Here is a 13,639-nt window from a genome sequence, read left to right on the forward strand (position 1 = left end):
TGCCCGTTCTTTTACGATAGAACAAAAAAGTTTGCGTTCCAAACGTAATTGCCGGGGCCGGTAAATCCGGCTTCGGGGCCCAGCCGCGGGCCCGGCACTGGGGGACCTGGGTCCCATCCGGGGTACTTGCAGACCGGCATGTCTACACGTGCTTTTACGACAACGTTCCCTCAATCTTGGATACTTTTACTTTTACTTTACCTTTTTCTGTGTTATCCGTTTGCTTTTTGATTCACCGTGTTTTATACTTTTGCTTCCGTGTTGTGTTGCTCAGACTATTCGCTATCGTAGTGGATTTAAAGCATCTTTTTTTACAGCATTAGCGGACAGAGAACATTGATTTATTGTAAGATAAATGGTGGGTATTTAAGTTGGTGGTGTAAAGGAAAAGTCATGATGAACTCAATTTTTCTAGAAATGATTGTATTTGTGAATTGAAATACTAAAAACAACTACCATCTGTGAATAAAAATGAATTGCAATATTTAGATAATTGTGTGCATTTTATATAAATAAAAATAACACATATAGAGAAATGTTAAATAACATATGTAGAAAAATATTAGATGAAAAATAGTTAATTAAATTGCAATGTGATGTATCCACCATAATATTCACCCAAGAGTAATACTTATATTTATTGGATTTTGACTTATTCTTGGTTTATTAGAGTCGATTTTATATAATTGAATAAATTTTTTACACACTTTCTTTTACAAAAGCTTCATTATTGAAAATATTATTTACTCTATAATAATAAAAAAAATTAAATGGGAGTTAATAAAGCCACATCTCTATGTTGTTAAAGCCACACCCTCTCGTGTTATCTCATGATTGATTATGTCTATTTCTACCTTAGTCTCCTATTTCTAGTCTCTTGTCCCCATTCTCCTCCCTCCCCCACCCATGTTCCCAACCTACTATGAACTCTACTTTACACTCCCTTATCACTCCACTTTGCAGCTCTTTGTTGATCCATGTTAGCTAAGGCCTAAGAATAACAATAATAATAACTTATTATTGTATTAAGAGAGATGGAAAAATAAAGTAAAACAAAATCCTTGTAATACGTTTATCGGCACGACCCCTCCGTAAAGAGAGGTCCATGTAAAGCTTGTTTCTGGAGGTGGGGGGAGGGAGGGGGGAGAGAAGGTGATAAGGGACTAGGAATGGGGAACAGAGACAGGGGATAGATGGAATCAATCATGAGATGGCAAGGAAGAGTGTGGCTTTAACAACTCCCTAAAAAATACATATTTATAATATACTTAATCATTTGTTTATAAAATATTAATTTATTTTATTCAATAATAAATTTAATGGGTGAATTTTTTTAATATTTATAATTTAAAGAAAAATTTACTAGTAGTTGATACATCAATCATTTTGGTTTTTACTTTAACTTCTTTTATTGATTGCTATTGCAAAATTTAGTACTCTTAAATATATAAAAACTAAAATGTTCTAAATAAAAACCATATACATGTATACACATAAATAATATCTTTTTTTTTTATTTTTTTTTTTACTGTAACACTTACATTTAATTTTTCAACAATAATTACACATGTATTTTTTTGATATTCAAAAATAGAAAATAGAAATCCCATTATATATATATATGAAAGGATTATTTATTGTGTTTTTTAAAAAATTCTACTTTTGTTAAGTCCTCAGTCTTCAAATTACATTCAACTTTTGTGATATATATTAATAATTTCGAGTTGAAGATCAATTTATACTACAGAAAAAATATAAAGATTTTTGTACTTACTTGCTTGTATATCTCTTTTTGTATTATTAATTAGTATGCAATAATAGTTGGTGTTTTCTTTTTTCTTCTTTAATATTTTTAACTTATTCATAAAAACTAATTGGTAACACATTAAAATGATTGTATTTTTTCTTTTTCGAAGTTGTCATTGCTGTGATTTCAAATGACCCAAAACTAAGTTAATCTAAACTTAACTTTCCATTTTTAAAATTACCAAATGATCATTGCAACAATAATTACAAAATAAAAATCTATTCTGTACTGCTGTTTGTTCTATTAACTAACAATACTTACAGTGCTTAATCAAATCCTTGTATCATCAAATTTATTTTATTTTTCACAGAACATTATCAATTACAATCACATCTTCAGCCCATGAGTTCTCTCAATCACACGATGCAAATGATATTTTACTATTATTTTTTCTTCTTCCACTCAAATGCTTAGGTATATATTTTTCTAAAGCTCAGTGAAAGATATTGCAATCGCACCATCTAATTAAAAAATACTTAAACCTGACCCCACAATTTCTTACTTTGATTCAATTTAATATTGAATAACTTCCAAGCATATGCTAGACTTTGATGAACTTTTTTGTATTAAACAAAAGTATATCGTCTTCATTGCAAACCTTTATTCTTTAATAACTGTTCAATTTATTGGCAATGGAGACAAAAAAATGCATACTAACAAATAAACCAGTACACAAAAGATCCCAAGAAACGAGTGAAAGATCTACTCTGAACTAAAGATTCCTAAAGTGGTGTCGGTTTTAACTTTTAATCAGCAGTGTGAACAGTCAGATGTACAGATGTACAGATTTATCATTTAGGTACAGTGAGAGGGAAGAGACAAAAATAAATAATGTCCTACATGTCGGTTGGCTCATGAATGAGAATTGGTGTTAGAAATAGAAACAGCGCCTGAACCTGGATTCTCAATCCTATGTAAACAGTAATCGTGTATGCTAGAGGGACCACCCATACGCTCAATAGCAAATCTGATCAAAACATTGGTAACCCTATTACAAGCAGGACATGCTACCGTAACAGTTTCAATTAACACGTGTCAAGGAAGCATAACAATGCACTCCTGATCGTAAACAATGTTCAGAAGTGTACTGAACCAGGTCACCCAAAAACTCCCGAATAATAGTTATTGTACTTCAGATAAAAGGAAAAGACATAACCTCCGTTCACTAGTCATATTGATGCCCCTCCATGTAAGTTTTGGTAACTACATTCCTACATGATACGTAGGAAGGCGCTGAATCTCTACCCAATACCTACCTTACCACCCGGCTGTTGCACAAGGAACTTCTGGTGTTGTTTGCCTTTTAATGCACGAAGTACCAGATGCCGCCACAGCTAGCAACCATGTAATAAACAACTAATAAGAGAATAAAAGAGAACCTTTTACTCGATTTTCTTGACGTCTTCATTCTTCGTCAAAAATCGCACAGCAATTGCCAGCGCAAGAATGGCAAGAGGAACAACAAACTGCAATATCTTGATGAGAAATTCGGAGCTTTTGTCATGGTTGTATGCAGCTTGCTTGGCGGGCTGGAATGTGGGCTTGTCAGGGAATGAGGAAGGGTCAATGTCACCGACGAGGTAGTCATCCATCATGGATCTCGCACTGGTGCTGTGACCAACATCCTCAAAGTCGTCAGTGGCATCCTTTCCTGAAATCCATCAAAAATGGTCAGTGGTATCACAAGCCTCTCTATTTGCATGTTGCTGTTCTCTTCCGTTGCTACGCTTCATGGTTTTGAACAGTGCGTTTTTCGCCGCACTACTCACACCAATGATCTTCACATGTACCATACTACTCCTCCACCGAATCCTTATGGTGAAGTCATTGATTACAAAATTCATAACATGAGAATATCATTTAAAATTCATCAAATTCATTGGAGTCCTATTTAGTGAACAGTCCAGAAAAGAGTGCATCCACCTAACCCGTGACAAGCCAGCACTGAACCGGATAATGAAGTGCACTAAGGGCTTTGAACACACACCAGTAGCAGAGAGCAGAACCTCGTCACCTCCTGGATGATCTTCAAGGAATTTGGTAACATCGTAAACCTGAAATCACACGACAATATCAAAATGGGTGTCATTACCATATCCACATCGTAATGGTAATTGTTCTCCATTTACTATAAAGAATGTGAATGTAAAGCTAGCTCCTAATGTGAATGCGTCAGAGAGACGCCTGTTCGGCAAGGATGAAATTGAAAATTAACACCTGATACTTCTTATGAAAACAGCATCGCGGAATATAATCACGGCCAGGGAAGAAGCGTAATGCAAAATTACAAGGCAGCGTAAGATCGCATATAACAAATCACCCGACCCAATGCACTGCTGGAAAAATGACTCTGAAACCGCACAATAAAAACAACATTACTTGCCCCCAAAAAACAAGCGCGCTCAATAAATAATAAAATCTCACACCTTAAGCAGAAGAGGAATATTCATGGAGAAACAAGTCAACAGAACACTGCAACAAAATCTACTTCTTCCTCAACAAGGAACCGTACATCCAATCCATGCACTGTGGACAGATCAATAACAAAACAATCTCAATCACTCTCGATTAAATACTCGAAGGTCTGAGTAAAATACTGGGATTGCATAACAGAAATCGAAGGAAACAAACTATTACTCTAAGTGCCAACACGTAGAGAATAGTCTAAATTCGCATGAGAAGGTGGACATCGCAACGAAATCCACTCAATTTACTACCCCAGGCTAGATTTATTTGAGCATAAAATTTCACGTACAAAACAATGATGCTCATACATTAATTATTATACAGTTAAAGTAAGTAAGCAGCAGCATCATTACCGTACGCGACCGTGCAAGAAAAAGGAATGTTAAGAAACACAGTAGAATCCCATCAACACACCCGTTTCGACCTTCTACTGACTCATAACAGGCGAATTATATTAAGCGTTTCACTGAACTCAATATCAGTAATTCACAACCAAACTTGTGACTGCACGGGCTTTCGATTGATAGATGAGTTTGACGGTTCCCGAATCTTAGCCAATCCGACTCCTATGCAACGGTGCAACGCTCGCCATACTTAGTAATGAAGATGGAACTACCTGGTTCGTAAAAGCCGCATCTACACAAACTATAATAAACAAAGACATCGCAGGCTTGCTCTCACACACACAAGCTACAACATCTTCGGGCGTAGCAACTACCAAACTCGCGTCAACAGAGCCAAGAAATACGACTAATGTACCCCAGAAGTCTAGTCACGCACTTCGTAGTCAAGAACACGAGAGTCCATTACATGACCCACAGTACAAAACTATATGTGTGAATCAAACGATGACAGAGTTCACAGCACTACACTGCAGCTTCGAAGTAATGCACTCAGCAGCAAATCAGCAAAAAATCTCACTAATCCACGAGATCTGCCAGCAATAGCCATCCCCACCAATACCCCAAAACCGAAACCGAGCAAAAAAAAAAAAAAAAAAAAAAAAAAAAAAAAATCCTGGACAAAAAACTACGGGAGGCTTACCTTCCCACCGATGATGAGCCAGCAATCCCTGGCGTGGTTGTGCCCCGACACCTCCTCCAAAGTGTAAACCTTCTTCTCCGCGCCCGCGTCCGCCATAGCTAACCCACCTCTGCCGCCCAATCAACCAAACGAAACCTCGTTACTGGGTTCTCCTCTCCACCCGCCGATTTACGAAACCCAAACTAATACAACCCCACACTCTTCCGCTAGTGGCCGTCTCGCAAGCGCTCGCTCAAACGACGCAGACAGAAACGGGGGGAGGGGGGAGCGACGACAAGCACCAGATACAACAGCTCGAGCATGTGTTTTCAGAGGTTTTAGTGCACGAAGGGATTCTCCTTGGGAGTGTCGTCCCAGAACCTAGATTTCCTTAATGCGCTCACTCAGATCTCGTAGATCTCGAGCGGGCGATTCGTAGATGTTCCAGGGGCCAGGAGTTCCAGACTGTTTGTGGAATGGGAGATGGATAGATGGATGAATATATGGGTTCATGGATGTGCACCAGCCATCAATGACTGTTCATCCGTCCAGACGAGAGACCGTGCAAAAGCAGCGGAGGAGAGAGAGCGCATGCGTTTGCGGAATCGGATCCATGTTGGACCCCTGTTTTCATGAATGTGATGATGTCTCGTGGATTATTTTCATCCATTCTTCATCCTTTGTGTGTTCATCCCTCTCTCCCTTCTGAATCAGGGCTTGACGCAGTGGTCAATCGTCAACTTCTGCCCCCCCCCCAAACTAAGGTTCCATATTATTCATTAAAGTAAATCACTAGGGAACTCTTTCCATTACAAAAGTCTTGCCAACTTTTTAGTAAGAAAACGTTGCTATATTGCTTGCGTAGGGTCACTCTTGGACCCATCTACCTTGAAAATTCACACCAACCTTTACCTCATTGTTGAAACCTTGCCTATATGAGTAAAAACAGGCTTTTTGTCTAATTAAACTCTGGCATAAAGTGGCTCTAAAACCACTTTGGTGTCGCTAAGTATTCACTGTTCAGAAACAAACGGCCACGGTAAAGATTTCACACTGTGGTTTCTGATTAGGGTTTCTGATTCGGATCACGCTTTTTCTGGTTAGAGTCACTGGTTACGGTTACGGATGAAGCTTCAACCCATTTGGACAGGTCGTTAACAAGTAACCAAAACACAGCTGTACGTTGTTCTCTGGAACCCTGATTTTCCAGCATTCACTGCAAATCATCATGGTTTCAAGCATCCCAAGCTTGAAACAGGAGTCCGTAGAATGGACAGTCGAAGCAGGAGCAGTGTGAATGGCCTCACAGGCGTCAACATGAAACAGAGCTTGGGAAGAGTTGGTAGCTGTGATAAGTTTTCTGCCACCTACTTTCCAGCCACCAAAGCGGCGTTTTCTTTGTCATGTTGGGCTAGCAATCAAGTCAACGCAAAGCGGGGAAGGGGCGGGTGTGGAAAATGAGCATGATGTGAAAAAGGTGGAGAAGGTGAAGAGCATTCCCTGCCTTTGGGGGTTGTTAGCTTTTCAAACAAGACAGCCTCCGTTGCTTGACTGTCCACCTGCCTTTGTCTTAACAATATTCAGCCAACGCCGTTCAGCCTGGACTTCAAGCTTGAGGTGGAACAGATTGACCTCTGACATCAGGCAATAGTCGTAGGCTTACTGTTCGAAGATCCATGACCATTGAATGATACAAGAGATGAACAAAGCTTGAGTGAATGTATTAACGTGCTTTCTGGGTTCGTGAACTTCTCTGCAGGCTAGTTCCTGGTGACTGTTGTGTGTGAATGGAAGCACCAGGGTTGCTGGGATAGTGTAAAACAAATTGCGAAGTTCATCTCAACGGCAGTTCGTCCTTGTAGATCTGAAAAACTTAAAAAGATGAGGCAACATTGACAAATATCTGACATGGTGGGATAACCAATGCATGTGCAGATTCACTGAAAAACGATATTCCACTCATTGAACACAGCCAAGAGGGTACGGACTATGAGATTGTGCACAATTTTGCCACAAAAGAAACATCGGTTGAGTAGAATAGAATTGTTAAAGGCAAGTATTGAGCTGGATGGTGACCAGTGCAAGGGCAGAAGCCACGTGGTGGAGTGGATAGACATTGAAATTTGAGGTAGGGGCGAAGGTTTTTTTGTTTGTTTGTTGGTTTATGAAAATGGATACATTCATACCCGCTGTCGAGAACTACTCCTATGCCTCGGAGTGCACACTATGCTCAGCAAGTTTACAAAAACCCACGTAAATAATGTAGAACTCAATGCGCGATGTCCGCCTGTGAGCTGGTCTCCTAACCTGTCCCAATTCTCACGAGTCTCATCATCTAAACTCAGAGTCGGCAATGTTCATAAGAAGCAAGATACTCATAAGCCATGTAATTTGTGATACTCACAATCGTACCTAAGGTGATTTTCAGCCCTTCTTTTATTGATGTTATTATAATATAAGGAATGCTTCTAACATAGTACTCATGACAATGAATGAATAGAATACAGCGACACTGCCACAACCGGAAAAAAGAAGCAGGGCTAATTCCTTGAAAGTGGAAGGAACCATTTATCTTTACACATGACACTGAACAAATGTAACATGAAAGTTCCCTTAAACTTAGCTTTCAGGTAGCAGACTCTCCTCACTTGCAGCCGGCTTTGTTTTGTTGTACAAAGGAAACTCAAAGAGAAACACAGTCTTCAACGTCTTCGAAAGGCTACCATAAAGAGTAGGTGGAAGTGGAATGAGAGGGCTGTAACAAAATACAGCACGTGGTTAAGGCATGATGATGAGGCGCAGAGAATGTCTCTTCAACACTCCAGCCTCAGAACAACAAAAACTTGACAAGTTGATATTGATCAAGACGCAAAGCAATCCCAATCGATCACTCAAAACTCTTGCAAGAAGTTGTTCAAACTGAAATATTCACAACGAGATTCGTTCTCATGTCGGTGCTTCTCTGACGCAAAAATCCAGACAGACAGTTAAAAGAACCCTCAACGAACAGTACCTCGTTCTATGCTTATAAGCCCGATACTCTGGATTGCTTCCATGCTTCTTATCAGCTGATGCCTGCTTGAAGGCAACCATAGAAGGTTGGCTTACTTTCTTCTTTAGCGACACCAAGATGTACGCATCAAATTGGACATTGTGGGCTTTTGTTTTACCTTGTACGATAACTTAATTGAGATTGTACTTCACGGTAAAAAATATATATATATATATATATATATATATATATATATATATATATTTTGCGTGTGTCTTGAAGTATTGAATGATATTGCAAATAATAAATGAAAACCACAGAAAATGAGTGTGTGCACCAACCTCGAGAAGTGGAATGCCACTGAGAAAGAGGAGAAGGAGGGTGATCAAGATTGGACTGGCTACAGCTCCCCATTGACCACCCTTTAGCACTGGCGTCGAAGCCACGAAGACTCCACACCATAGAAGGATCTGTATCCGAATTTGTAACAATGATCCTCAGAATCTTCAGTGAAAGGAAAACAAAGATGTCTACTGTGGAATCAATGAACAGCATTCACTAATACTAGAAAGATTGACATGCATATCGTTAGGAGAACAACTACATGACACGAAGATGGAGCTTCGACTTACGCCAAAATAAGTATACATATGATCAACAAACCATGTACATACCTCTCCAAAGTAGTTCGGGTGCCGAGACCACTTCCACACACCAACATCGCACCACCTGCGCTGACTCGCTAAATCTCTTTTAAATCGAAGCTTCTGCTGGTCGCCAATTGCTTCAATGGTCACGCCAATGCCCCACATAGCCCAACCCAATACATCGACCACTTGTATTTCGGGATTACGGGTTACGATCCCATTCACAATAGTGACTGGGAGAGACACAGTCCACACCCATATTCCCTATCATCAGACACGTGGACAAAATTAGAACAGATAGATGCACTTGACCCATGCGAGTTAATGTGATAAAATACTGCTGAAATTCAGTCTAGAAGATATCAGATACAGAACGTTCTTACATATTGAGCGTAAAATCAACTAGGTGAGAGTCTCAGTTGAGGAACAATACTTGGAGAGTCCAAAACACAGCAAATCTAGCCAAATTGTTTCGCTTGTTATCCATGCGTCTATCCTCACCCCATTCCAATATCCTGCCACAAATCCACAACGACTGTTAGCTATGCTTCAATTAGTTTAAAGTTGAAACAACTTGCATGCTGCTACGGGATGTACAAAGTATGCTTCTCAAACTAGAAGCTCTTGTAGAAATTTGAGGTGATCGCCCTCCAATTACATTCGTCTCTTACTCATTGATGTACAGAACTCTGTACACAAGTATCCTACAAAGAGAGGGAATCAAACATGTAAAAAACTTAGAAAGACCTAAGCATGGTACACATTCACTAGCGTTTGGGTAATGACGTCCCAAAAGCCAAGCAAGGTATAAATGGAATAATCGACATCATACCCTGTAAGATTCTTCACCTGAGTTCATTCCTAGTGAAGAAATTATCAAAATATGAAACAATGCAATCGTGTCAATTCGAGGCTCAAGTTTTGATTAGAAGAATGATACAACTCCGTACCGCAACAGAAGAAAGATTGACAATCGAAGGCCCCACGCCACAGCCAAGCATGTCAATACTGTCTGCAACCCCGGGCCCAAGATACCCGCACTTTGTCATCTTGAAGCACTTTTTTTTTCCCAAACTCTGTTTTCTATAGTGAATTCGCACAAGGCATAGCTTCCGCGACTCAGAATGACATTCAATTACACCCGGAACAAAATAAGGCGAACAGATTGCTGTAAAAATTACTAATGTAAGTCCTTGACTGACCTGGCGGAAGTAGTGTGTGCCATTGAGAAGGAAGGTTGTAACAGCAAGTATGACAAAATTGGATACACCTGATTCATAAACAGGACTTCTAATATTAGCATAACGAGCCTCTTTAACGCACTCTACCACATCTTAGTCGGTATAGGACATCGTGGAACATAACCTCCGCTTCGAACATCACCAACAATTTTCTAAGCTCTCTAAATCTACGCCAAACAAAAAAGTACATCATAAAAAGTTAGAGTGAATGCGATGAGCTCCGAGTGAGTACAATGCCTGCAGTCATGACTTTCAAGAAGTGGAAAACCAATTGATTTCAAGTAGTTAAAAGAGACCTTACCTGCGAAATCTGTAACTTTGTCAATCTTCAATGTTGCTGCAACACAGAAAAACGAAAACTGAAACACCGCCTGCAAAATTTATCACCCAAGGAAAGTCAAGATCTTCCATTTGCACCACTTCACTACGAAAAGAGTTTAAAATGTAGGTATGTATATATATGACTTGACCGGCATAAAGAGTGATTTGTTCAAAAAAACCAGTGCAACAATTAAAACTTCCCATGGTTAACTATAACGCTGGTATACTAGTGCAACCCCACAAAGCAAACACAAAACTAATGAGCAAAGAAGTAACCTAGAACGAACAAAAAAAACGTCAAGCTCGATATTACTTTTCATTCCAGAAATGACACGACGTGAGTAGCTAACAACTGCTAACAACCCAGTAAATGTTAATACAATTTATGGCCTCCACAATCATGATTGTACACCACATGAACAACTAATAAAATACACAATTAAGCTTTAAAATAACATCCAATGCATAAGGGAGGGACCTAGCACAGCTAACACGAACACCTGAACCGAAATTTCTGACCCCCAAAAAGAGCGCAACCCCACAAAGAAATCACGACCCAAGTATCTGATTACAAGGAATTCTCTCGCATCTCCCTCGCAAGCCTGTGGTATGAATCATGTTAGGAAGTGCTCTCGCGAGCAATCTAAGCGGTGCCGTGGCTGGCCGGCAATTACAGTACCACAAAGGCGCGCAAACGAAATCTCTAACTCCAAAGTGAGAAATGATAGCAGAAACATGAATTGGTGAGAATGGTGGGAGGTGGTGGAGTGTGACCGTGATGATAGCAGTGAGGCCGAGGTAGCTGGTGTTGCCCTCCGCCATTGCCATTAGGCCCGTGTTAGCACTGCTCCCGATCTTTAGCTGCTGCTGCTACTGCAGGCAGAACTCTGAAAACACAGTGATGCGCCATGTCCCGCCGTCTCATGGGGGAGCCCTGCGGAGGCTGAGGACGACGACGACGATGCCGCTTTTCCGAACCAGAAGATGGATGGATGGGTGGATGGATGAATATGTGTAGCTGAGTGTGGATGGGCCTAGGAATCGACCCACTGGGCCAAAGAAAGCAACCAGGACCTAGTCATACTATTGTTAGAGAGAGCATACAGAGTTAATTGGATCTTCCTCAAACAAACCATGAAGAAATTGAGATTTTGTGAAGAGTGGATCAAGTGGATGAACACTCTTTATCCAAATGTTAGTTCATTAGTCATAATCAATAGACACAAGAGTAAGAAATTTATCCTTCAAAGGTCCATTAGATAAGGATGCCCATTTGATAGCCTATTTCTACCTCTTTATCTTGGATGTACTATTCTACATGATAAACAACTTCAAATCCAGGACAAAAGGCTTATGGCTTCCAAATGTCCATTAGATAAGGATGCCCGTTGATACCCTATTTCTACCTCTTTATCTTAGATGTATTATTGCATATGATAAATAACCTCAAATATTGAAAAGAAGGCTTATGGCTTCCAAATGTCCATTACTGTCATGGATATAATCATGTAAGCTAGTAATTACATATACAAATAGGTAGAAGTAAGTAAAAGTAGGTAAAAGTAAATTAATTCTATAGTATTTAATATGAAAGCTTCTTAGAAGCTTCATAGACGCTGCTTTGACTTCATAGGTGTCTTTAATTGACTTTTTGGATTAGAAACGTCATCAACAAGTTGGCCATGTGCCACACATGTTGTTAGCTTAAAGATCAAGCTAACTATGTGGCCTACACGTAGAAAAACTTGCCTTGTAAGTCAAGGCATGTGTTCTATAAAGTCAACACATATTGGAGGTCCTATAGAACGTCGCCACGTAGCCCCTAGTTAGATAGTATATATAGAGACAAGAGTGAAGGCTTCTTCACTCTTGTCAACTTCTTTCTTGCTTCCAGTCTAGTTTCAAGGGTCTCTAGTTTTCTTGTCTTTTGGCAATAGCCATTCCAGTTTCTCTTTCAATATATATACTTATTTATTTATATTTTGTTACCTTTCTTTGAGTGAAGGCTCACTTGTCTGAATTGTTTTTTCATCGAGTTCTTATCCTTGACAGATTGACAAGAGTATACCTACAATATCAGAGCTTTGTCTAATCTTGATTAAGAATGGATTATCCCTTTTTCTTGATAAGATACAAGCATATTAGAAGTTACAGATTACCCTCTTCTAAACTGATATTGTCCTTAGTATTTTCTTTGTTCTCAAGTCCTCTCTTCTAAGTATTATCATGGCAGAACTTCTTGAAATGAAGAGTGCAATGGCACAAATGCAAGAGCGATTGAGGGAGTTAATGCTTGCGATGCATCAACTCAATTTACCACCACAAGGAGCAACAAGATTGGCAGGAAGTGAAGATATAGAAATGGTTGGAGCTTCAACATCTGCACCAAACCATATCCTTTCTCCTATAGTGGAATGCCCTTCAAATGCTAGAAAACCAAGAAGTGCCCTAACCAAGAAGTTTGATGGCACCAGATCCAAGTTTCGAGGATTTATCAATCAAGTGTAACTTGTGATTGAACTTCAACTCCAAAGCTATCCAACTCCAGGATCACAAGTTAGATTCATTGGAACGCTTCTTTCAAGTTCGACACTATCGTGGTTTTCATCTTTTCTTGAACGACGAGATCCAATATTGGATAATCTAGAGGCTTTTTTGGCGGAATTTTGATCTATGTATGGAGAACATGATGCAATTCGTGTTGCAACTAATAAGATCTATATTTTATGACAAGACAATCGATCAGTAATGTTATATGCTTCACAATTTTGACAACTTGCAACTGATATCAAGTGGGATGATGCTGCACTTATTAGCCAATTTCTCTACGGATTACAATATGAGGTAAAAAAATTAATGCTCAACTTACCTGATCCTCAAACATTGAGTCAAGTAATTGACTTTGCTGTGAAGCGCGACAATCACTTTTTTGAATTTTGATCTGAGAACCATACAAGTGGACCTCAACGTTACTATAATTCAATGGCAACACCAACATCTCTTCAACACATATATTCGAAAGTAGAAGATATGCAAATAGATGGAATATGTTTCAAATCTTTTACTGAGCAAGAAAAGACTCGTTGTCGTCAAGAAGAATTATGTTTATATTGTGGAGAATCAAAATATACTACTCAATATT

At 39.3% G+C, this 13,639-nt stretch overlaps 2 protein-coding genes across 2 annotated transcripts; both read right to left on the minus strand.

The window, feature by feature from the left end:
- Positions 1–2,916: 2,916 nt before the first annotated feature.
- LOC112291498 (cytochrome b5) lies at positions 2,917–5,596 on the minus strand. The gene is made up of 3 exons (XM_024538998.3): positions 5,318–5,596; positions 3,795–3,861; positions 2,917–3,458 (listed from the first exon to the last, which is right to left on the minus strand). The coding sequence occupies exons 1-3, from the start codon at positions 5,411–5,413 to the stop codon at positions 3,190–3,192; spliced, it is 432 nt and encodes a 143-aa protein (XP_024394766.1). The 5' UTR covers positions 5,414–5,596; the 3' UTR covers positions 2,917–3,189.
- Positions 5,597–7,705: 2,109 nt separating this feature from the next.
- LOC112291497 (uncharacterized) lies at positions 7,706–11,379 on the minus strand. Its single transcript, XM_024538997.3, has 9 exons — positions 11,272–11,379; positions 10,478–10,547; positions 10,138–10,205; positions 9,886–9,947; positions 9,369–9,450; positions 8,963–9,199; positions 8,630–8,758; positions 8,310–8,371; positions 7,706–8,051 (listed from the first exon to the last, which is right to left on the minus strand). The coding sequence occupies exons 1-9, from the start codon at positions 11,323–11,325 to the stop codon at positions 7,916–7,918; spliced, it is 900 nt and encodes a 299-aa protein (XP_024394765.1). The 5' UTR covers positions 11,326–11,379; the 3' UTR covers positions 7,706–7,915.
- Between the last annotated feature and the right edge of the window lie 2,260 nt (positions 11,380–13,639).

Source organism: Physcomitrium patens, chromosome 14 (genome assembly GCF_059467195.1).
Source record: "Physcomitrium patens ecotype Gransden chromosome 14, ASM5946719v1, whole genome shotgun sequence".
NCBI classification, from domain to species: domain Eukaryota; kingdom Viridiplantae; phylum Streptophyta; class Bryopsida; order Funariales; family Funariaceae; genus Physcomitrium; species Physcomitrium patens.